The sequence below is a fragment of the Charadrius vociferus genome, unplaced genomic scaffold (genome assembly GCF_000708025.1).
Source record: "Charadrius vociferus isolate BGI_N301 unplaced genomic scaffold, ASM70802v2 scaffold213, whole genome shotgun sequence".
NCBI lineage: Eukaryota > Metazoa > Chordata > Aves > Charadriiformes > Charadriidae > Charadrius > Charadrius vociferus.
Genome location: NW_009647828.1, coordinates 5,968,267 through 5,990,832, shown reverse-complemented (window position 1 = coordinate 5,990,832; position 22,566 = coordinate 5,968,267). Strand labels below are relative to the sequence as shown.

General features: G+C 37.1%; 1 protein-coding gene across 1 annotated transcript in view; it reads right to left on the bottom strand.

Annotated features, from left to right (window-relative positions):
- Positions 1–22,566, bottom strand: part of UVSSA (UV-stimulated scaffold protein A) — a 56,773-nt gene that overhangs the window by 32,822 nt on the left and 1,385 nt on the right. Inside the window, exons 2-6 of the mRNA XM_009882564.1 lie at positions 22,084–22,414; positions 17,756–17,876; positions 16,122–16,556; positions 14,812–14,921; positions 14,058–14,186 (exon numbers count right to left, since the gene is read on the bottom strand). Of these exons, the coding sequence (XP_009880866.1) occupies positions 14,058–14,186; positions 14,812–14,921; positions 16,122–16,556; positions 17,756–17,876; positions 22,084–22,414 (1,126 nt within the window). The remainder of the gene's footprint in view (positions 1–14,057; positions 14,187–14,811; positions 14,922–16,121; positions 16,557–17,755; positions 17,877–22,083; positions 22,415–22,566) is intronic.

Sequence of the window (22,566 nt, the reverse complement as noted above, 5' to 3'; positions counted from 1 at the left end):
TAAAAAGCTGCAGTTCCAGTGGAGAAAAAAAAAAAAGAAAAAAAGATTTACTGTCCTGAAGAATAGAGTAGATTTACTATTTCATTCTTACCAGAGAACACCTAATTAGTCCTCATTTTAAAATAAAGTCTCAGCATAATCATGTTTGAAAGTACCCTGGTGCCAAAGACGGGTAACAACCACAACGTAGTCTCTTCAGTCCAATTATCACTACCTTAAGAGTTGCCAACCTTCAGGCTACGCTGGAGGATCCTGCACACTAGTTTACTTTTTGTTTCCCACTACAATGTTTCTTCCTCACCTAAAAGAAAGAAGCAATTCAGGCCCTACCTGGCATGGCCAAGACAGATGCACGCTGAACCTGACCTCTGCAGCAGAAACAAAACCAGAGTTCTAATGCAAAGAAAGGGTCCAATATTCTACCACTAATCGCAAACTCACAAAGGCACTAGACAGGAAAGAAGAACGTATGTGTTAAACTGCAACTTTTAGGAAGATCTTCCTGATGGCCTTTAGAAAGAAAAACATCATCAGGTTTTGCACTCTGCACAACAGAAGATGGCTAGAGATTGAAGAGAAGTTAGTTTGTTTACATTTCGTTTTCAAAATTCTGCTGCTGGTGTCATCCCCTTTTTATTTGTTAGGGGCAATTTAATGAAATTAGGAAATGACATCCATTCCTACTTCTCCACCTAGAAGCAGGGCAACATCTTGTTTTCCATACTCAGGTTTCATTTCTCATTTAGCTATTAAAAAAAGATTTCACCAAGCTAAAACTTGCCATGGATGATCTTAGTCTACAGCTTTTTGTGATAATGTAAAAGCTGACTAACTTTCACATTATAAAACAGGGAAAGTAAATTCAGTGTTTTTCTGCGGTTTTTACACGTAAGTTGTCTGTAAGCAAATAAACAGCAACAGGTTTAAGGAACTGAGAAACAAATGTCAAACTATTAAGAGAAAGAAAACTCAGTTCGGAGTGATCAATTAACTTAAATCGCCAGATTATACCCAAAGTATCCATGGGTATAATACAAGCACTCATGGGCACGACATATCTGAGAGGACTAGAAAGAATTCAGAAGAGTACTATCTTTAACCGAAATTCCTCCTAATGTGTTCACACGCTGGTGGAGGCACGTAGCTCTCTGTATGTTAATATACTAAAATTCAGTGGGTTTCACTAATCCTCAACTTGAAAACTGCATTAGAAGCAACTTTGCTGTATTACCTGCATGGTCTAAAACTTTAAAGCACATGAAAAGCCTGACAGAGAAAAGGCATAATCAGATGCAAATTCACTTTGTTTAGGTACAATCCATGAACTGTGCATTCAAGTACTATAGAAAACATTAATCATAGGAAACTGTAATTTTTGTTATCACTCTAACACTAATCAAAAGGGAAACCTGTCACTACCGCTGACCTGTGAAACGTCCCAATTATACTCTTCGGAAATGACAGGAGCACTTAACTTCCTCACTGAGTAAATGACGACGATCAATCAAGTTTGAATAACAATGAGCCACGGAGCTGAAAATTATTTTTTGTATAGAATCTACCCAGGAATTTATGAAAGGTGAAAAGCAACCCAAGGTTTTAGGGGCATTATGGCTTTCAGCTAGTGCAGTGCATATCAAACACTAAACAGAATTTATGTGTTTTAATTTTCTAAAAGGTAGATGTGGACTTGGTGCTACAATGCATAACATATAATGCCAGATTTTAAATATGGGGGTCATTTTCATAAAATATTATGCTTATTGTTCACACCCTTGAATTTCCCTGGGGTCTTCTATTAAATTTAGATTTCCTGTAAAAAAAATTTAACTGCTTAGCTAACTATAAGGAATTAAGACCCCTTTTCCCTTCAAGCAGACATAAAGTCTTTTTTTTGACATAATCTTAAACAAGATAACTTATTTATCTTTCTACTTTAAAATATTAAAGTCATCGCTGGTGGAAATTTGAAAAGTTGCACAGTAGTAGTAGGTAGTTATATCTCAAATTACTTTATGCCAGTGGTACTTCATTAGAACCGTTCCATTTATGCTGGTTTTTTTCCATTCCCTTCCTACAGAGAGGAGGAGACCTCACGGGCAACATTATTAGCCAGGAAAGTATCTCTTGTTTTAATTCCACTTTTCAAATATGAAGAAAGCTCCAAAGCAAGCTCTACAGACACAGTATGAAAGTTCAGCCACCTATTATCTACTTTTCCACTAAAGGTAAACTTTTTCAGTCAATTAAAAAAATTAAAAATCAACAATCCACAATTAAATCAGAAGAAATAAATATCCAAGACAACTTCTGAGTGGCAGAATTAGTAAATTATAATCCTTTAGGAATGAGTGGTTAGGTACTTGCAAACAAGAAAAATGAGACTATGATAAAAACAAGCAATACGCCATTTCTAGTATGCCATATCTGAAGGGAAGTAAAGTATAAACTCAAGTGATAAATACTACAACGTAAAGCTTTTCTGGTAGTGTACAGAATTAAATACGTCTAAGATAAGTAGTCATGCAACTGCTTGTTTCTCAATAACTTGTCAAAGAATGTGGAAAAAAAGGTTCTGTTCTCAAATTTATTCTAATTATCAGGTGATGCGAGGGAAGTCATTAACACAGTTTGGCAGTCTTATCAGAGACAAAGGCTCAACTGCCTTCGCTCTGTCACTAGAGGATGGTCCAGCTGAAGGGAGAGAAGATTCCCAGACATCAGAGGCTACTTGCACTACCGCTACTCCTCAAGTTGCACAGAGAGAAGTTGTTTGTCTGCTCAGTATTAACCTGCTCTATAATGCTGACATTTATTAATTTATTCATTTATGAATAAATAAATAAATGAATCATGTGTTGGCAAAACTATGTGTTGGGCTTTTTTTAACATGGTACTATTCCTGACGAGATACCTCACTGTGAGGGGAAACAGGATTTAGCTAGACAATTCCGAGATTCTTGGGCTGAACTTATTTGCACATGAGAATACAGTTATAAAAAAAAGGACAAAAAATATACATGCTTTATTTTCATTATAATCAGTTAGAACAAAAAGTCCTCAATTTTCCTGATTTTCATTAAAAAGTTAAAATAGTGCTGACTTGTCCAGCTAGATGTGTGCAATCAAACCATTTGCTCCCTAACTCATTAAAAAAAACCCTGAAAAAACATATGTTTCCTTATCAATCTCCATCTTCTTAGAAATACTGAAAACAAATATTGGATGCTAGTAGAAATGTAATCGTATGTTATACTTTTGAATCAACACTCCAAGAGCCTCCAGCTGTTAGTGTAGCTTAGTGCAACCGCAGCTCCAGTTAAATGCCTTGCTCATCCATCCCAACCAGTAATAAATGAACAAAACCCTCCACCCACCAAACGCTTGGAAAGATGTAAAGAAAAGCCTTTGGTCCCTTTCCCAGTTTTATGCAAATTGATTGCTACATTCTGTTAAGAGGATTTAAAAACCTGAGCCTCTGCAATCATAATTAAAGCAAGCAATAAAATGACTGAAATATACAATGCAATCAGTTTATAGGACTAGATGTACAGCGTTTACTAATTATTTCAGAAAAAGAAGGAAGAGAAAAAATAGCACAGGAAGAAGTCGTATCTACTTACTAAAACACCACTCGCAAACTACAGCTGGGACCATTAAATAAATTTTGCATGGTCTAATTAACTTGGTTTGCAATCTCAATTACTTTTCACCGAAGAAATCACTTTTGTTCAGTTTTATGTGTGTCTGTTTCCCTTTTTAAAAAAAAAAAATGATGTAAGGCATCCTCAGACAAGTGAACTCTAAACTTCATTTGTCTTTCAGCAGGCTTGATGGCTATGCATTTAAAAACCCATTCTATCTTATAAACTAAAAATTAAATGTACTCAGCTGTGATGGTCGTCATTGCATCTGCTATTTATATGCTAATACCCTCAACTGGAAGATCTTGCAAATTATTCCACCATGCCAATATCTCATGTGCATCTACTCAAAGCCAACTAAATATTTTTCTAGAGGCAGAAGATTTTGGTTAGGGAACCAGAATATTTATCGACATAGAACCTCGTTAAAGGGGCAACCTTAGGCAAATACATTTTTTATTGAACTGCAACACAAAACATGCTTCAGTCATCTTAAATGAAATTTGGGGATATTCTATGTAAGCAAACACTGACTGGGTAAAAATAATTTCTTCAGTGCCAATAACAGAAACTGAATAGTCAAACAGTGTATCTTACATGTAAGGACTTTTACAAGTTCCTCCTTTTCCATCCTTTTATATTATCCAACACAGGGTGAAAAGGAAATAAAAGCTGGCATTTTGACAGATTTCAGAACTGTGCTTGAGTTTTCCTGTGTGCAAACACAAGGAAAACATAAACTACTAAAAGAGCTGTATTTATAGGAACCTCCCACACACACTCCCTCCCCTTTCCTCTGTGATTTGAGCATAAATTCAAACCTAGATGACTGCAAATTAGATATGTGGTCCAGACAAATCACGTTTTATGCTTAGCAGTAAAAGTATCACCGTTCATTCTATTTGCAGTTGCTCAACAGAACATAGGCTACTTGGCTGGTCTGACTTTTTAGGAATGCACTTTTCACGCTATTTCATAATTTCCAGAAGTTAGTAAAAACGCTTAAATGGAAATGTTCCAGCCCAACAGTTAGCCTAAGTACAATGCTGGAGAACCAGTGTACCTTGGTCCAAATTGCTCTAGCAATATAAACCACCCAATGAACCAGTTTTTCCTTAAAGCAACGTACACTAGGCCAGAGTCTGAGAGTATTCTTGCAGTCCTGGAAACGCACGCTTAAGGCTTACTCAAGATTTGTGCCAAAGCCCTCTCCATCCCACCCAGCGATACACAGAGCTTGGATGTTTGCATTGGAAGGTCAGTAGTGGTGACGTGTGTTGCCCAACACCTGTATCACTCTGCGTTATTAGCTACTGCATCTCTGGACCTTAGCAGGCCCAAGGTCCCAGATAAGCTTGGAAGCGATTTTAATAAAAAGCAGCAAAAATTTACTCAAAGGGACCAATTATTCTTAAGGTGCAAGACAGTTCAAAAAACCTTGGATCTTAATGAATCATTGTTCAGAAGAAATTAGTATGTCCAATATATCCAATGGACTAGCATGTGCATTTAGTTTCATAGGAGACAGCAAATAAAGGTAGTGTGGAAAATCAGTGTCCAATATATCCAATGGACTAGCATGTGCGTTTACAGTTTCACAGCAGATAGCAAATAAAGGTAGTGTGGAAAATCGGTGCATTTAACAAAACTATTATCTTGGGAAGATATTGCAAGGCAAGTTTAGTACTTCTTTAGCAGTAACCACTCAAGATATATCCTCAGATGTATTTTCATACCTCACTTCTTGGGCTCTTACAATCCACCAAAATCAGCAGTACTTGGTTGCATAAATATTCTTAAGCCTTAAGAAAGTATATTAAAAAGGCAAAGCTGTCTTGCATAATCCAAATTTTTCATAAAATAAATACTACATTCAGGGGTGGTATAACAGTTTTATTTAAACTACCGAAGATCTCCAAGTCTAACAATGCCTTTCCTTTCCATGCATCCCAGGCAGCTAAAACAGAAGTCTGCTACCCTTCATGATTTAAACTAATAAAGTTCCCCAATATGAAAAAAAAATTGACTCCTACAAAAGTTATGCTGACCACCTACATTTGATACCTATATTTAATTTGTATTGTCAAAAGTGACTGTAGTGTTAGTCCCCTAATTGTCCTGGTGTAGTATTTATACAAAAATAAAGGTTACATCTTACTATTACAAGTATAGGAATGTACTTCTTCCATGCAGTTACTGTACATACTTCAGGCACTGCATCTTATTACACAGTAAAAAGGAATACATCTTAATAGTAGTACCTGGTATGTTTTTTTCATCCAGTTTTTAATTCACACTAGGAGATGAGCTAATCATAATCACTCCATCAATTTGAGTCCTCCGATTAAAACAAAGATTGACCTTTATAATTGGATCTGCATTACCTGAGTTTATTCAGTTACGGAAAGGAACAGTCTCACTATCTGAGCTTAATGCTCGGATATTTTCTGTACAGAAATCTTCTCTGGATTAGGTTCCAGTCAGTTCAGGTCCCTGCTGCTACAGGAACTTGGTCGCTGGTACAAGGGAGGCACTGAGAATCATCAGGGGAGGAAACAGAGATAGGACTATCCCTTTTGATTGCTGCTCCTGTTTAGATCATCTTTAGGCCAACCATACAATCACTGCCTAAATATATGAGCTGCTTCCCTGTTCAGGTCCCACAAGCAGTACAACAGCAACCTGTACAAAAAACCTGCCCGCTAAGAAGTAAATTTGGTAACTACCTAATGCACTAAGAAATACCTGCTAGAATTTAATTTTTGATGTTTCAGGAATTGTAGAATGGATTAAATATTTTTAACAAAAGAAGAGGTAAGCATAAAATAGTGTTGCACAAATTACCTGTGCCTTGAAAACCAAACTTTTTTTCTTAACTCGTGGATAACTGTGAGTAAGGAAACTCCATAAAGTGCCCACTCAGTTTTCAATTAATCTTAACATAAAAGGAAAGGTTTGCAGGTTCGAAGACTGAGGTGTGATGTAGTCAGAAAAGCTACAAGCCAAGTGATGTGAAATCACGTTATAGAGTCCATGCTCAGATAGGAACGTACCCAGAGCAGAGTTCCCAAAATGTTTCCCATTCCCAAAAGCAGAGAGAAAACCCTAATTCTTGTTACTCAAGAAGAAAGCAGCTGTCATATAGCCACTACTAAGTTACAAGTGTTACCCTGAACAGCCACTATACCTGAACTACCGCTCCCTTCTTCTTTCTGAACTAAGCATTTTCCTCTACACGGTGTTTGCTGCACACCAGCCCAGATGAAATTGTTTAAAGCCATTGTTTAAGAGTGTAGTGAGGTCCATTTCTGGACCAAAAAGTTGTTTTATGGTCTGATAACCCAAAGGTCAACCAAAAATACCTCTTTCTTTCCCCCCCTACAGAGAAGTTTTCAGGTTTTCCAGCGCTTTTCAGCTAGCCCAAATTATCTACAAGAGACAAACAGTATTCCTATAAATAATTGAAAATATTTCAAGAGGTTAATTTCTTTATGTTTCAGAAGCCTATACATGATAAAAGCTAAATTTTAGAGCTAAGGGGGGGAAAGAATTCTCATTACTAGTAATTTTCTTTATGAAATTTTAGGAAATGTGATTTCCATCTAAAATGTGATGCAAGAGTCCCATTAGCATGCATTCATGCAAAAAAGTCCTACTGCATTTGATGGATTACCACCTATCGCTTATACCAGATCATGCTACTAAAACTTTGTATCCACCATCAATGTGTATATGCCCCTGTCTCATGATATAGTCTGTACACACATATACTGTAAAATCAGTAACTACATTGCAGTTTACTTCAGTGATCATGTTTATGAATGCATTTGAACTACACATTTGTTAAAAATTATTTCAGATGCTGTATTTTTAACAGATAAATATACACCTCAATTAAATAAATCTAATTTATTACAGGCAACAAGACAATACAATATCCTATGCAAGACACACATAACCTTACATATATTTCTGATTGTGGATTTTAGGCACAAAGATATCATTAGATGTGAATATATTTACTTTAATATTACTGCATCAACTAAATCTAAATGCGTTAGTACGTGTTTCAAGTCTGAAAATTTTCTTCCCTTTCCATTTTTATAAATACACATTTAGCAATGTACCTTTATGAACCTCACAAATATATTAAATTCACTTCAATATACTGTTTCCCCTTGTAAGGTAGGATGGATAAAAAACAGGAAGAAAATTTATACCTACTACCTAACGAGTACACACTGCTCAGTATTCATAGATGAATCAAGGGAGATGACCCTGCGGCCTGAAAAACTTAAATACTTAACATAAGGGTTAACTTGATGATAGAGACATCCTACTTTATTTTACACTCTATTAGAAGAGCTCCAAATTGCATTGTGCGACCTGCGAATCAGATAGGGATCAGAGGTCGTCACAGTGACAACTTTAAGAATTCATGGCTAGATCTGCATAACAAGATATTTTTAATAACTTTGTAACAGCGGCAGGCTGCATAGCCAGTGCAAAGCATAAAATATAGCACAGCAACATTCAGCCCTAGAAAAGAAAACAACCACCCCAAAACATCACGCTAGCTGATTAGACACTTTAACAAGAGAGTACTGTTTTCAGGGTTAATTTTACAATGTTGTGTTTTATATCAGTCCTACATCCTGATAAGACTTAAAAAACCTGAAAAGATCTTTTAGCTGAAAAGTGATTACGATGAGACATTTCACAAACAGAAATAATTATCATATGATGGTTAACATGGGGGAGGAGGGAAGAGGAAGCATAAGCATCTGTATAACTTACTATTTTGTGTTTACTTTTACAGTTATGGTTGACTTGGCATTTTTGAGAAGTATTAGCTAGACAAAATAAATATTATAAAATAATAATTATAAATAAAATGTTGCCTGGGCTACTACTTTGACCATACAAACATTATTAAACTTTATTTATTCTGAACACATTACATGCTAATGGTGTATACAATCTGATATAAGACATCATTAGGTGTAATGCTGATTTAATTATCAAATATTCATATATTTCTCTTAAGTTTTAGAAAACATACTAACAACCAATATCAAGTTACTATTCAAATCTCAACATTAAACGGTTCTGGTTTTCAAAGTGCAACTTTGTTAAGAATTAGGGGTTTTGTTTGTGTGCAATTTAAAAGCTTCACCTGGGAAAAGACTTCCTTTACAAAGGCATCTCTCCGGCTCCTTGGTCTGAGTAGGTACTAGCAGACCTGGGTTCAGGCATGGTGAGGGATCATTAAGGACAATTACTTACCCCCCAGAAACAACTTTTCTAAAATGAAGAAAAGAGGGAAAAAAAGGAGGATGTGACTACAATAAGCTGTTACAGAAAGCAGAAAACAGTCAGCTGGACTGGATTCTCTATGGCTACAGAAAAAAGCAGAATGTGAAAACAATACAGCCTTTGCTTTTGATCTAAAACTCAAGTGTGACTTTTATTTTTTAAAGCAGGCACTAACTTAACTAAAAGACTTACAAAAGAGCTGATTATAAAGCTACAAAATGATTAGGTAGAAATAACTCATTAGAATTGATAAAATGCCAAGCTGTAGTTGAAGATACAGAAATGAAAACAGCAATAGTCTTGCAGCCAAGTAATTGGTAGAGCTCTTGGCTTAATTCATTACATACTAAAATTTTAATCTTTTTATGTATTAAAATATTTTAAGACTAAATGATGACCAGCAAATATTTAACCTGTAAATATAATTTGTAACAATTTTCTGACATTATTCTTTCAGAAAAAAATCTGACTTGTATTGCATTAAGATTTGGGGATCAGATCAGGTTCTGGACAACACAAGGACAGCCTTCTCCAAATCTAATTATTAATGGCATTATTGAATTCAACCAGATGTTTCACATGGATAAAATTAAGTACACGAATAAATCAAGATCCAAGCGCACGCTTAGATTTGACAGACGATAAGGAAAGGTGAAACAAAAAGTAATGAAGACAGTTAATGAAAAACTATATAACCCTGGTTGTTAATATAACTTGAAATTAAAAATTCAAGGTGTAATAGGCCTGTTAAACGATCACTCTGCTGACAGACAAATGAGAGGGATGTTTCTCACATCATATTGCCTACTAGCTTATATCTGCCCAAGTTTTAGCCAGCCTGAGTAGTAAACCTTTTATGTAATTTCCTTTGGGAATTCATAAGAGAGAAATATGCTCTCAGTGTACAAAATATAGCTAATGAGCTACATTTCTGTTAACAATGTGAGGACTTCAAGTGTTATCCTGACGGATAATCCTTTATGGAAATGATGTAAGCGAAAGGTAGTGTGCATGATTTAAAATACAGTACACACTTGTCCTCTCACAGCTTTCAAAACTGCAAGATCATTTGCACCTAATCAGCTGCAAATCAGACATTAAACAAGAAAAAAAAAATTAAAATCTAGTATTTTAAGAAAATGAGGAAGACATTAATAAATGAAACTTTCTAACCAGTAAAAATTATTTTAAAGGAACATTTTAGCCATTAGTAAGTTATTCCTACAAAAGAATGAAACCTCTGGAAGCAAGAATTTCGATTTAAACACCAATCTCAGCCAATAATTACAATTGTACTTCTATAATAATTCATCCAAATAGAATCAAGAATTAACTCAAAGTGTCTCTGGTGTATTGCTGTTGTAGTAAGTTTACCTGGAAACACAGACTGAGATGATGGCTGGCTTTGGATAAAGGTGGTATAGAGAAAAATGTGGAGCACGCAGTGTGCACTCCCTCTACTGGGCACTGAAATTATCCTGAGCAGGCAATCAGAGAGAGAAGGGGATTTGTCCAAGCATTCAGATACCAAGAAATAAAAGCCCTTTTACAGCTTCTGCCCTCTTCTCCTAGAGTCAGCTAAAACTCAGATTCACAGAAAAATAGATGTCAAAACTCTTATTTATACTCCAAAATACTCTCTCAGAAAACTGACACCTGATTCACACCCCAAAAAAATATTTACCTACAGTGAACTTAACTTGAGTAAGCACAGAAAAACTCATTTGCCTTTGACCAACACAGGTCTGGGCAGCTGGGATGTATTAACGTTTACAAAATCTGCTGCAAGGGATTTGTTTGTATAAAGCCAAAAGATAACCTTTGTTGTTCCTTTCCCTCTCCTCCCACAGCTCCTGAGAGGTAAGCATAGAAAGGTGCTATAGAGTACTTGTGTTGGCAGGGTTTAAGTGTTACATAAAAATGATGGCATTCCTTTTAATGAAGGCTTTCTGATGGTTTGAGTTCTTCACTATCACGGAGGAGGAAAGAAAGAGGTAGTTATATCTCATGTCACTATAAATCACTTTGACTTAAAGTGTTTCACTGCATAAAGTTCTGTGCTTTCCTTCAAGTAACTTTGTATAAGAGAATTTCTGTAAACCTACAGAAAGGTCTCCTGTAGCTTGCAAAGCAGTGTGGCTTCTACATTTTTCAGTAAAGATGAGGCAAAAAATCTTCAGAGAAAATAATTTGTGCTGATTTTCTAACACACTTTAATTGCCTAAGGATGCTGCCTTGCAGACACATGTTCCATGATCTGGAAAATGAAGTGAGAAACAATGGAAAGCATGGAGATAACAGTGAGGATTGCCAAAAGCACACACCTTCATGCAGCAAATGATTCTTCTGTGAAGACAGGCCAGGTAACCACCAGCTTCTTCCTCTTAATGTAATTTACATCTAGCTACATTGCTGGTATATTCATATTGAAAGAGAGCATCAAGAATTACCCCAATTACACATGCCTTACTTTATCTCAGCCATGTGCAAGTGTAACTGCTCAGTTAAACAGAAGTACTAGCAATACGTAGCAATGGTAAGAGAGTCTAGGACCTTCCTTCTTTTAAGTGGCAATTTAAATCTCTATGGCATCGAAAGGTATAGTAGAGTTCATAGTAACAGGTCTCTTCCAGTTTCACTGTACGATCTCTCACTAAAACTTCCCCTGGATCAACTTTCTTGATCTCAATTTGAGGGTGAGTAAAGCCTTTCCTCCCCCTCATTGGACAGAGGAGATGCAAAGCACAGAACAGAACAGGTGAAGAGTGGGGAATCCAGAGACCACGGAAGCACAGAGAGCGAGCACAAAGAAAAACCAGAAAGTCTGAGAAGACTGGGCAAGCTGAAGTCCCCAGCCAAGTTTCCAAGTCCCTATCATTCTGTTTTATATTTGCTGATAAAATAAAACTACCTTCTGCCTGAAGGTAAGGCTTGCCTGTGGTGCAGGATCATAATTACACTTGAAATGAGCAAGTACACAAACAATTCACCTTTATGTTCTCCAGCTAACAATATATGTACCTCAGATTGCAGTCACTAGCTGCCAGGAAAACTGCTATCATATCCAAATGTAGAGATGTCACAGATCAACTACAAGCTAGACAACTTACACAGTACCCTCCTCACTCAGACACTTTATTTACACTCTCTCTCTCTCTGCTTACTAAATGCTCCACTTCATTTCTAGGTGTGCTCATGTCTACACACGAGCAGGTACAGCACTCACTGACTCCATGTGCTAACAAATAACGTCCGTAATGCACTGAGGTCTGTCGGGACAGGAGGGCTGTGAGCCAATGCTTTGAAGGACAGACTATCAGTGCTTCTTCCCTTGGATCTAAAGATAGAGAGGATAGCAAAACTTTGGCATGGCAGGAATTATAGCTCCAATGACACAAGGACCTACAGACGGGAGCAACAATACATAACCCAAGTAGCAATGCTGCATTAAAGAGGAGCTGTGTAGCGTCTCATATGCCGACATGTAAATATTTGGCAGGTGGGGATTTAATAATCACAGTCTAAGAGATTCTGCTTATTTTGTTCTATCAGACCCTCATTTCACTGTGTTTTTATGTTTCAACAAAGTCATTTGACATGCAACTAAAAGATAATTTATACTGTTTTCTTCTGCAGTAACAAAGCTCTCTATGTTCAGGTTGTAAATTTAAAGTAACTCACCACTAACAGTAAATTTGGGTATCTTTTACTGGAGAAAAACCCTAGGAATAATTATGTATTGCTTTCAATGCTGAAGTTAATACCTCAGTCCGCATTGCTTCACTTTGAATATATTCTTTGTGAGCATTGCTATGTATTTTACTTTTTTTTTTCCTACTAACAACGGAATTTATTAGCTTTCAAACCTTGTATAGATAGCATTGATCAATCTCCCGAAGTGGTAACAACACCACTTTAAACACAAACACATGCGCACGCACACACATGAAAACCAAGGCTTGAATGTCCTTGATATCTTGCAAGAAATATAGCAACCAATATTCCATGCAGAGGTGCAGCAAATGAAGTCCTGTCAAGCAAATGGCAGGAATGACAGCAGATGTCTGGATTCCTTCATAGCTGGTTGCATAAAGGTAGCACACATATTTCACTGGAGAAAAAAAAACCACCTCTGACAAGACAGTCTTTCAGTACTTTTCATTCAGAGTTGGCATTTTTGACTGGTGTGCTACATCAGTAGGTATTAAGACGATGAACCAGATTAATCTTGATAAAGTTTCATTTGCACAATGAAAGCAAAGTTTACAACATTCAGTCATGGCTAAACACGGCTACCACAATTTAGTCTAAGATATAATGTCCAGATCAAGTTCTTACAATCCAGTCATAAACTAGATTCCTCTCTGGACCCTGACCCAAATCACTTATTTTCATGTCAAGCCATACAGTAATTTTGTTTGATCACAGCCAACGGAAATAAGTATTATGCAGCTCTGCTTTTTAGCTACATAAACAAGCCATAGACTCATTTTTGGATCCAAATAAAGTAATTGATCTTTCAGCCTCTGCTTATTCACAAGTTCTACCTATTTGACAAAAACTGTCATATGCAGCTAATCTTTGTGAAATATTTTGATATTTTAAAGCTTTATATAACAACTAGTTCTCTTAAGATACCCTCAATCATATTACATGCTCACTAGAGAGAGCAAATGCTCCAAAGCAGAGACACTACGCTCCTGAATTGTGAGACATTAGCATAGTTTGGGAAGTTGCAAAAGACCAGGAGTAATACAGCGTTTACTGAGAAATATGCACAAAAGAAGCTGAGGACATAGTGTTACACATGAAGAAACTAAGAGCAAATAAAATCTGAACTTAACCACTTCTCTGTCCTAAACAACAAGAGTGCTGCCTTACATGGTTTTGTCTAATAATTGGGCCCTGATGTACTACACAGGTGTTTAGTGCAACTTCCTCCAGTGAAGCTACAACCAGCTGAATTAGTGTACTTTTCATTAAAACTTGTGTTGAAAAGCTTCCCAGATTAAGGCTTAAGAGAAAGTTCATGTTTTGTATACAAGCTAAACATTACTAATGGTCCCCTCTAGTAAAACAGAATTTTAAGAAACTCACCACTTTTCTTTTTCTTGCTTTAACGGAAATGTTCATTTCCTTGTATTTCTTCATAGCAGTCTCCAATTTATTCTTGAGATCAATGGCACATCTTAGCCGATCATCATTTATTCCTGCTCTGGTAAATAACTGCAAAGCAAGAAATCATCACTCTTACTCTTTTTTCTAGACATCTGAGCCAAAAAACATTTTCAATTTTCCTTCAAAATTAATGAAATAACATTGTCACAATTTCCATTATTTCATAAGTAACAATCAGTGAGGCCACTTCTTTTCCCATCTAGAATATAAAACCTAATAGCAACTACTAAAGACAAAGAAAGAATGAACAGCTGGTAAAACATCTCCTGAGAGTGTCCTACAGGCCAAATTCCATGCATGAGGTTCCCAAGCAGTAATATCAATTGACAGAAAGAACATATTGTTTTTCTGATATAGACATTTCTGACAAAAACAAGCTGTGTTTTACCTTAACCCTTTATGAAGAAGTCCTATTTTACTCTATCTTAAAAAAAAAAAAAAGTATGACTGTAGGTAGCATACCTAATGCTGAGAGCCATCAAACAAGTTACGTAGCTCCTGTAGTCTCCTTTCGTCCACCCCTACTGAACTAGAAATCTTTTCTGTTTGTACCAATGTTTCTTCAACCTTAATTTTCTTTTTGCTCACAGTCCCTCAAGTTTTACTGTACCCCAGTCCTTTCTTCTCTATCTTTTTATTTAAAAAATTGAAAAAAACCATCTCTTTATCCCACCTGAATCCAGGACTGCACAGAAGGCCAGAACTTATTTCTGAGGAGTTTGTGAGCATCCGTAACTGTGCTTATTATGGCAGTATTATCTTCATTCTCATGCACTTTTAAATCTGCTCAAAACAGGGGAAAAAAAAGAGTTAGTGCACGATGTTTATAGTATCTTCACTGCAGGAGCTAAAGAAGGTAAGCAGAAAAAGTAGACATGAATCTTTCTAAAATATTTGATCACTTCAGGGAAAGTTACAAACATCAGAATATTTCTCTGTTCAGTATTAATTATTCTACCATTATCCACACATTCAAAAAAATCAGAGGAAGAGATGAAAATGTTTCAGTCCAGGGATGACAGAAAGAGTTGTTAAGCCATCACTACTAAGGAATTGCCAAATAACCTACAGAGAAGTGCAGTCTTACTATTTACATTACACCTTGTCCTAAGTTCAAATGAACTGGGCCTTATTGCACCAGTTTCTGCATATTCAATATAAAATAATCCCTGCCCCAGTGGCAATAGGGATCTGATTTTCAAAGAAGCCAAGTATGCCACTGTCCAAGTAAAAAAGATACTTTTCACCCATTAGCCATTTATAAGCCCCACAGATACATTTCCAATTCTGTTGTCTGCAAGCACAGAAGTAGATACCTGCTTTACTGGCTGTTTGCACATGAAAGTCCATTAGAACAGTATTTATAAGAGACTTCACTTAAATTACCAAAACACAAACTGCTATAATTTTTCTACAGGTAACTCACATAATTATACCTTTTTTTTTTTTTAAATCTGCTTATAATCCTTAAGACTTCCTAGCAAAACTACTTACTACTTCTTACAAGCTGTTATTAGCAAGGGAAAAAATAAGTTTAAGAAACACTCAATTGTAAGATTTTTAAATTAGCAGCTTATACCCCAGATATCGAGAGAAAGAAAGAGGTGAGCAGTGAAGTGTATGAGAAAGAAAGTTATGTGGTACACAGATTATTTTTTTTTTTTAACACAGGAACCTCATCATAACCACTATGAAGTGCTGTAATGTGGTTTCAACAACTAATACAAAAGTTCAGTCTTAGAAGGTAATTAATAAAAATCTTTTAATCACACACAGGGACACCCAAACCTAAGAATGGTTACTAGATGCACCAGAAATAGAAAAGAACTCCAATATAAATCAAAGTGGTGTCCAGGAATCCCAAATCAAAATGGTGTCCAGGAACCCCAGCATTTAAATCACAGCAAAAAAACCAACCCACAACTACAAAGCACTTCAGACAAAGGCTGCCTCCAGCTCTATGTGAAAAATTTTTCCAGGTACCTGTGGAGATTTCAAGGTCGAGAGTGTACTTATGTGAAATAAGCCCATGGTTCCTAACAAAAGTCTGGTAATCATCATCATCGAGAGCGGGGACACCAGATTCAACTTCTGAGCATGTGTCTCCTTCTGATTCTTTTTGCTCAGGCTTCTCCTGTTTCTCATCTAACTCTTTGTTTTTATCAGTTCTAACACACTGAGAAACAGAAAGAATGTCCTTGCTGCAGCATGGCTGTTCATCATCCACACATCCAAAATAGGACTGGTTCAGTTCCATCTGGGAGGACAAGGGGGATGCAGGTCTATCCTCATTAGCAGACATTCGTTTGTTGGGTTCCAGTTCCACGTCATTCACAGTGAAGTTGAAAGGATCTGGCATCAGAAGCTGGAAACAGTTTTCCATTTCTGTCAGTGTGTCAGCAATCTCTTGGGACATTTCTATTAAGACACAATTGTTTTAGAATATTGTTAAATACTGTAAAATGCTATAAAATGCTAATGTCTCCTGAGCAGACACGGATTTACAAAACAAATATGATTGCCAAAAGGGTAATCCATTTATCCAGTAATCAGTGATAATTTAGCTATACAGATCTCTCTCCGCTGCAGAAAACGTCCTTATAAAAGTGACAATACTTTTCTTAAACAGGAAATCTAGAATTTCCTGGGCAAGGAATTTAGAATCAGAGTTCCTCCTTTCCCTATCCTCTCTAAAATTTCACTATGCAAAGACGACACAAGTACTTCATAGAATTTGAAGGAGAACCAGGTTCAATGAGGATATTCTTAGTGACATCGGTGGGTATTCATTCTACAGCCACAAATGTTATAGTTGCTTGTAGGTGTAGCCATGAATATATGCTATTGCTCAAAAATATGCTACAAATAAAAGTGACTTTAAGAAGGTTAAATCTCTTTAAAATTCCACCCTCGTGCATGAAAACATTTCCAGCATGCAGAATAAACACAACTGGATGCATTGTATATACCGAAGTAATTTAATTAAATAATCCTTTGTAACTGCAACATAATATACTTACTATGTCTGTTCTTCTTTCATATTACAGAAATATGTTTGCTATGGACATATTGCTTAGAGATTCAGTCTCCAGTTAGACACATTTTTTAGCAGCAGTATGATACTTTTCATAGATATCCAACACTGCATCCAGGTTTCCTGTGCAGACCACTGCCTGTACTTGTGGAACACAGTGACTGTATATACAACATAAGGAAGGTCATCAGTCCACAAGGTATTGAGAAGTCTGTGCCTAGTGACAGAGTAGGCCACAAATTAAGCCACTAGCTCCAAAACGTCTCGTGATATGCTTGCTTGAGGTTATGCATTCATACTTTACTGAATTACAGACCAGACCTTTATTTGCTAACTTTTTTTTTTTTTTTTAATCTCTTCATACTACCTGATCTCACAGGACTGTCACTTGTTTCCCTTGATATTCTTTAGGTGAGAGAGACAGAGGGTCAAGCTCTAACAAATGTACTATTCCCGCCCTCTGTGGTGAGCTATTCTATGGATAGCTATTCTCTTAGAATTTGTTTTAGATAACCTCAAAAAAGGTTGCTTTAAAAACGAACAAAAAAAAAAAACCAACACTGAAAGAACCAAAGCAACTCACCTTCCATTTCTTTTTCAGCTCTTTTGGCTTTTTCTTTATAAATGTTATCCAATCGTCTTTGCTTCTCCTCTTCCCTCTTCCTTTCAGCCTCAGTTCTGGCATGCACATCTTGAAAATCCACCTAAGGAGGAAACGAAGAGAAAAACGTAACATTCCTTGTAAGAAATATATAGAAAATCCATTTCCTAAGATTGTTATCTGTGGTGAAAAATCCTCTAACATCAGCGATCAGCCAAAAGCTCAGCAGTACTTCCTTTTATCTCGTCTCCTCCTAGAATCAATAACTACAGTAATTCTGAACGGAGTTTTTACTTCTACTAATAAGGGACTGCTAAGAATCAATGGCTTTCAGAAAGGAATCATAAGGTAGAAAAACAAAACACCTTAGATTTCTACATCTAAATTGCAGGAATAAACTAGGCTTTGGGAGACCTCTGTCACAGCTTTGGAGACATGGGGTTAGGGGAAATGGGCCAGAAGAGACTACACAGGGTAAGTATTCAAATTGCATGGAAATGGCACACTAGGTCCACTATTAGTAAAGGAAATTTAGGAAAATTTGTAAGCACTATTATGAGAAGTATACATGTCACTTATTGAAGAACTTTGTAAGCAAGGAAAGTAGAAGAGAAGACATTCAAATTAATTTAAAAAGACCAAATTTTGCATTTTACAATTACATTTGTTGGATTTGGGGACTGAGGGAAAAGTTAGCATTCAGTCTCACTTTACCTTCTTGTGACTAAAATATAAACACTGTTTATATATATATGCAAAATGCTGTTTCTTAAAATATTTGCAATGGGGTTTTTTTAAGTTTGTTCTTAGAAAGGCTTGTTCTTTGAAAGGCTTCACTTCTATTTTAAGGAAAGGAGTCTTGATTCTGTTATCGCATAAGGAAACCTCTTCAAAAAAGGGAAAACAGTACTTCCTTTTGATTGCTACCACATAACTTTCATTAACTTCAATACTGATTACCTTGAGTGCTGAGCAAGCCCGTACTTTGCTGCTAATAAAGTCCACAGACTCTCTGGTGTTATGGCTGTACTACAAGCACCCATTGAACGTTTGTTGTTACTGCCACTGCTAGACATCAAGCTTGTCAACATACAGTAAGGGTTCCCAGATACTGACATCCCACACCAACATTCTGGAGCCACTGAAAAAAGTGAAGTTGAATCTCACTTATGAGGTACAGGTCCAGACAACATTGAGATCACTCTACACAGGCCAAATAAGCCTCACTTTCTATTTAGTCCCACAAGGTCTCTCCTGTAACGTGTACATGGACTTAATAGCCACAGATCAAGAAAACCAAGTACATCCTACACCTGAAATTTGCTTATTTTTACACAATCCAAGAATTTTGTTAGTGTCTCATCTCAAACTTACTGAAACATTTGAATCTTTGTTCAGCATTAAGCAAGTAGGTAACTCCATTAAACGCTATGGAAGTTAAAAACCAAACGCTTGAACACGGGCTTAACCACACGTTAAAGTAAATGTTCCTACTGCTGAATAATCCCTACAGTGTGCAATAAGCCTTAAGGTTTTTACAATATTATTTATGCAAACACTTTAAAGGCAAATTGTTTTTATATAAAAGCCTTTAGGAGCAAAAGGATACTTCAGCTTTCATAGAAACTGGCATGGAGAGTCTCCATCAGTTTAGGAAGAAAGGCACAATTACCAACCTATTTTTTTATTGGGGAATTGGGGGGCAAGGGGAAGGTAGGGAAAAGAGTTAGTTTCACAACCTATAGCAGCACTTGCATGATCAAGGTGAGGTTTTTTGATTTTCTGGACCTCGTTTTTCTACCAAGTTTGCATAGCTCTCCACACAGTAGCAGGAGAAATAGATCCTCCCAAAGAGCAACATCGCCCACAAACATGGAACAAAGATACAGAATCCAGGAACTACAGCTACTGTTTCTAGGCAGTCAGCTTGGATTTGCACAGAAAACAAGAAATAGCTAGAGTTTCCTAAAACACAACTTTTGCAGCATACCAGAAGTCATTTGGAGTCATTTGCCCATTCTTCCTCCTTCTCTGTCCCAAAAGGACCAGCCGCATGCTGCTTCACTGCATTGTTTCATGCTTTGGCACTTGTCCAAGTGCCCCTCTTACAACGTCTACCAATTCATCATGGTTTACAACAGCGCACCTCGCATACTAGGTATCTATAACCAACCAAGTCTACAGCATGCACAAAGCTTTGAGTTGCCCAAAACAGGACACGCTGCCCTCTTACAGAGGCCTCACAAGCTCAGGATAACTTAGCGCATGGCTCACTTGCTACCTGAAGTCACCACTAACTCACAAACTTGGTCAGAACCCATCCAACCTCATTTAGGGAATATGGACTGAGACCAGAGTTGTTGTTCTGCCTCTGTATGAGTGCAGGCTATATGAAGCCTTTTAGCATTGGTCTGTAATTTTGGAACTGGATGTGATGAGCTGCAAACAATTGTTCTTGATGTAAGTGGTGTAAGTAGTGGGCCCAGACAACTACTACAACTTTTGGGAAAATATTGAAACACAGCAGGAAGATATTCTATGTTGAGCTACTCAAAATCCTGTTCACTCCATAATTGCAGTTCACTCTGTAATTCCATCCATGCATTCCTCAAATGCAAAGATACTATAATGTGATTTGGTTGCCTAAATATGCAAATATTTGGAAATATTTGAAATATCCCCCCCGCCTTCTTCTTTTATTAAGACAGGAGTTTGAAAACAATATTTTCAGATATACTGAAATATTATTTGTTCTCAAAGTCAAACAGTTATATAGGTACATACTTGGTACCTACTAACACTAAAATGGTGGGTAGCTCTCCAGATTTACACCCTAAAAGGGCAGCAGTTGTCACCTTCTGACCAACTGTTTATAAGGTGATTTTGGTAATAATTAGAAAAAACCCAACTCAACAACCACAAGCCATACACTCCTCACAAGTTGCCCTATACTACTGTGCCAAACCTGTAAAACAGAACAGCAGGTGTACTTTACTACTAAAAAGTACAAATGCCTCCTGAAATCTTGTGGTTGTCTCCTACACTTCAAGTATTAAACTGGCAAAAGGCCAGTTAGGTCAGTTGGCTTATCTCAACTTTTAAAGTACAAACTACATAAGACTGTTTCTATTGGTACTTCTACGTTTCTAGAAGTACTCAAACTCAGCTACTCTAGAAAATAGTACAGCCAACCTTGCTGGGTAGCTTAGTACCCCAAATATACAACTGGGTGATCACTGTTTACATATGGGGAGCAGCCTTAAACCAGAGGAGCACAGACATGCCAAACTTCAGCAGACTTGTAAACTTGCATGTTCAAATTTAGTGAAACTGTATTATATCTTAAAGCTCTCTCATTTCCTTGTCACTTTCATTGCAGTTGTTTGTTTGGGGTTTTTTTCCTCTTTATTAAACAAGACATCACGGGAAGATTCAAAGACAATCACTTTTTGTGACCAGACACCAAAAATTGTATAGAAAAAAGAACACAGTATGACAAGTATACAAGTAGGGCACACTATTAGCTTAGTACGGAACCAGAACAAGAGAAATACATCATGTATCAGAAAGGTTTTTGATCTACTGTTAGGAACACTAAACATCTGTCTTTCTGAAGAGAAAGAGAACCAATGTTTATTGAAAGCCTGATATTAGCATTGTAGATAGTGTGAATACTAGAATAGTGTTCCCAATTTTATTGTTTGCACCTCCAAAGAGATACTAAAGGAGAGGAATGTTCAAAACATCATAACTTGAAGCCTAGAATGGAGAGCTAAAAGCAAGTGTTTACACACAAGAAATTTCTCTTTAATAAAACTTCTTGAATGACACACTAACACTGCAGCTGAGGGGAGCCAGCACCTACACCTACTGTCTCTGTAGTACAGTGAAAGCAAGCTAGAACTGGACAACTCAGTACAGAAATCAGGCTAGTTTAAACTAGCATAGAAAGACTTACTAGCCGGTTATCCTCAGTTTAAGGTGTAACCATTATTTCCCTTCTAAAAATGCCAGACTTCGGGGCTTCAGGTAGGAACCAGTGGGTGAAAGCCTACAGGTGAACAATACTTTTCGCACCCTGAGAAAAGGCTAGTTGAGTCCCGCTCTCAGTACAAGCCTGGAGTTTTTGAAATTTTACAACACTGCAAGATGAAAGAGTTTGGGATTTGTCTTCAAAGACTCTGGTCAACAGTATGTCTCCTAATAACAAGGTCATTTCCAACAGCTTTCTATTTATTGGTTTCCTTGCTTTAAACGTCTCCTAGAGATCATCAACTGAAAACACACACAGAAGGAGAAATGCAGAGTACCTTCTTATTCTGCTTTAAGAAGTGGTATCCCAGAGAAAGCTTCTTGTAGGCCTCTCCGTATTTCTCATGCCAGTCTTGCACTGACTTAATGGCTGCCTTCCTCAGTTTCTGTGCCACCTCTCTGGGCGGGGGAAGAGGCTGCTCATGGTCTATCCCCACCGTCAGCTCCAAGAACTCTTGGAAATTGGAAATAACCAGCGTCCGGAATTGATGGGATCGGGTGAACAACTCCTGCACGATCTGGAAAGCTGAGAAGCGCATCTCGGCGTGCTCCTCGTTAAGCCGTGTCATCAGCAGGTGATAGACATGGCTGATATGTTCGTCTGAAGACCTCAGAAGGGAGAAAAGGGTGGGGAAGGGAAGAGGGGGAAAGGAGGGCGAGTTATTTAAAAAGGAGGTTTAGCACATAAACCCACAAGCTTTTAAAAATTTAATTTAAATTTTAAACCAGCAGCTTCTGCGCCGGCAGCAAGCTGCCCCCCC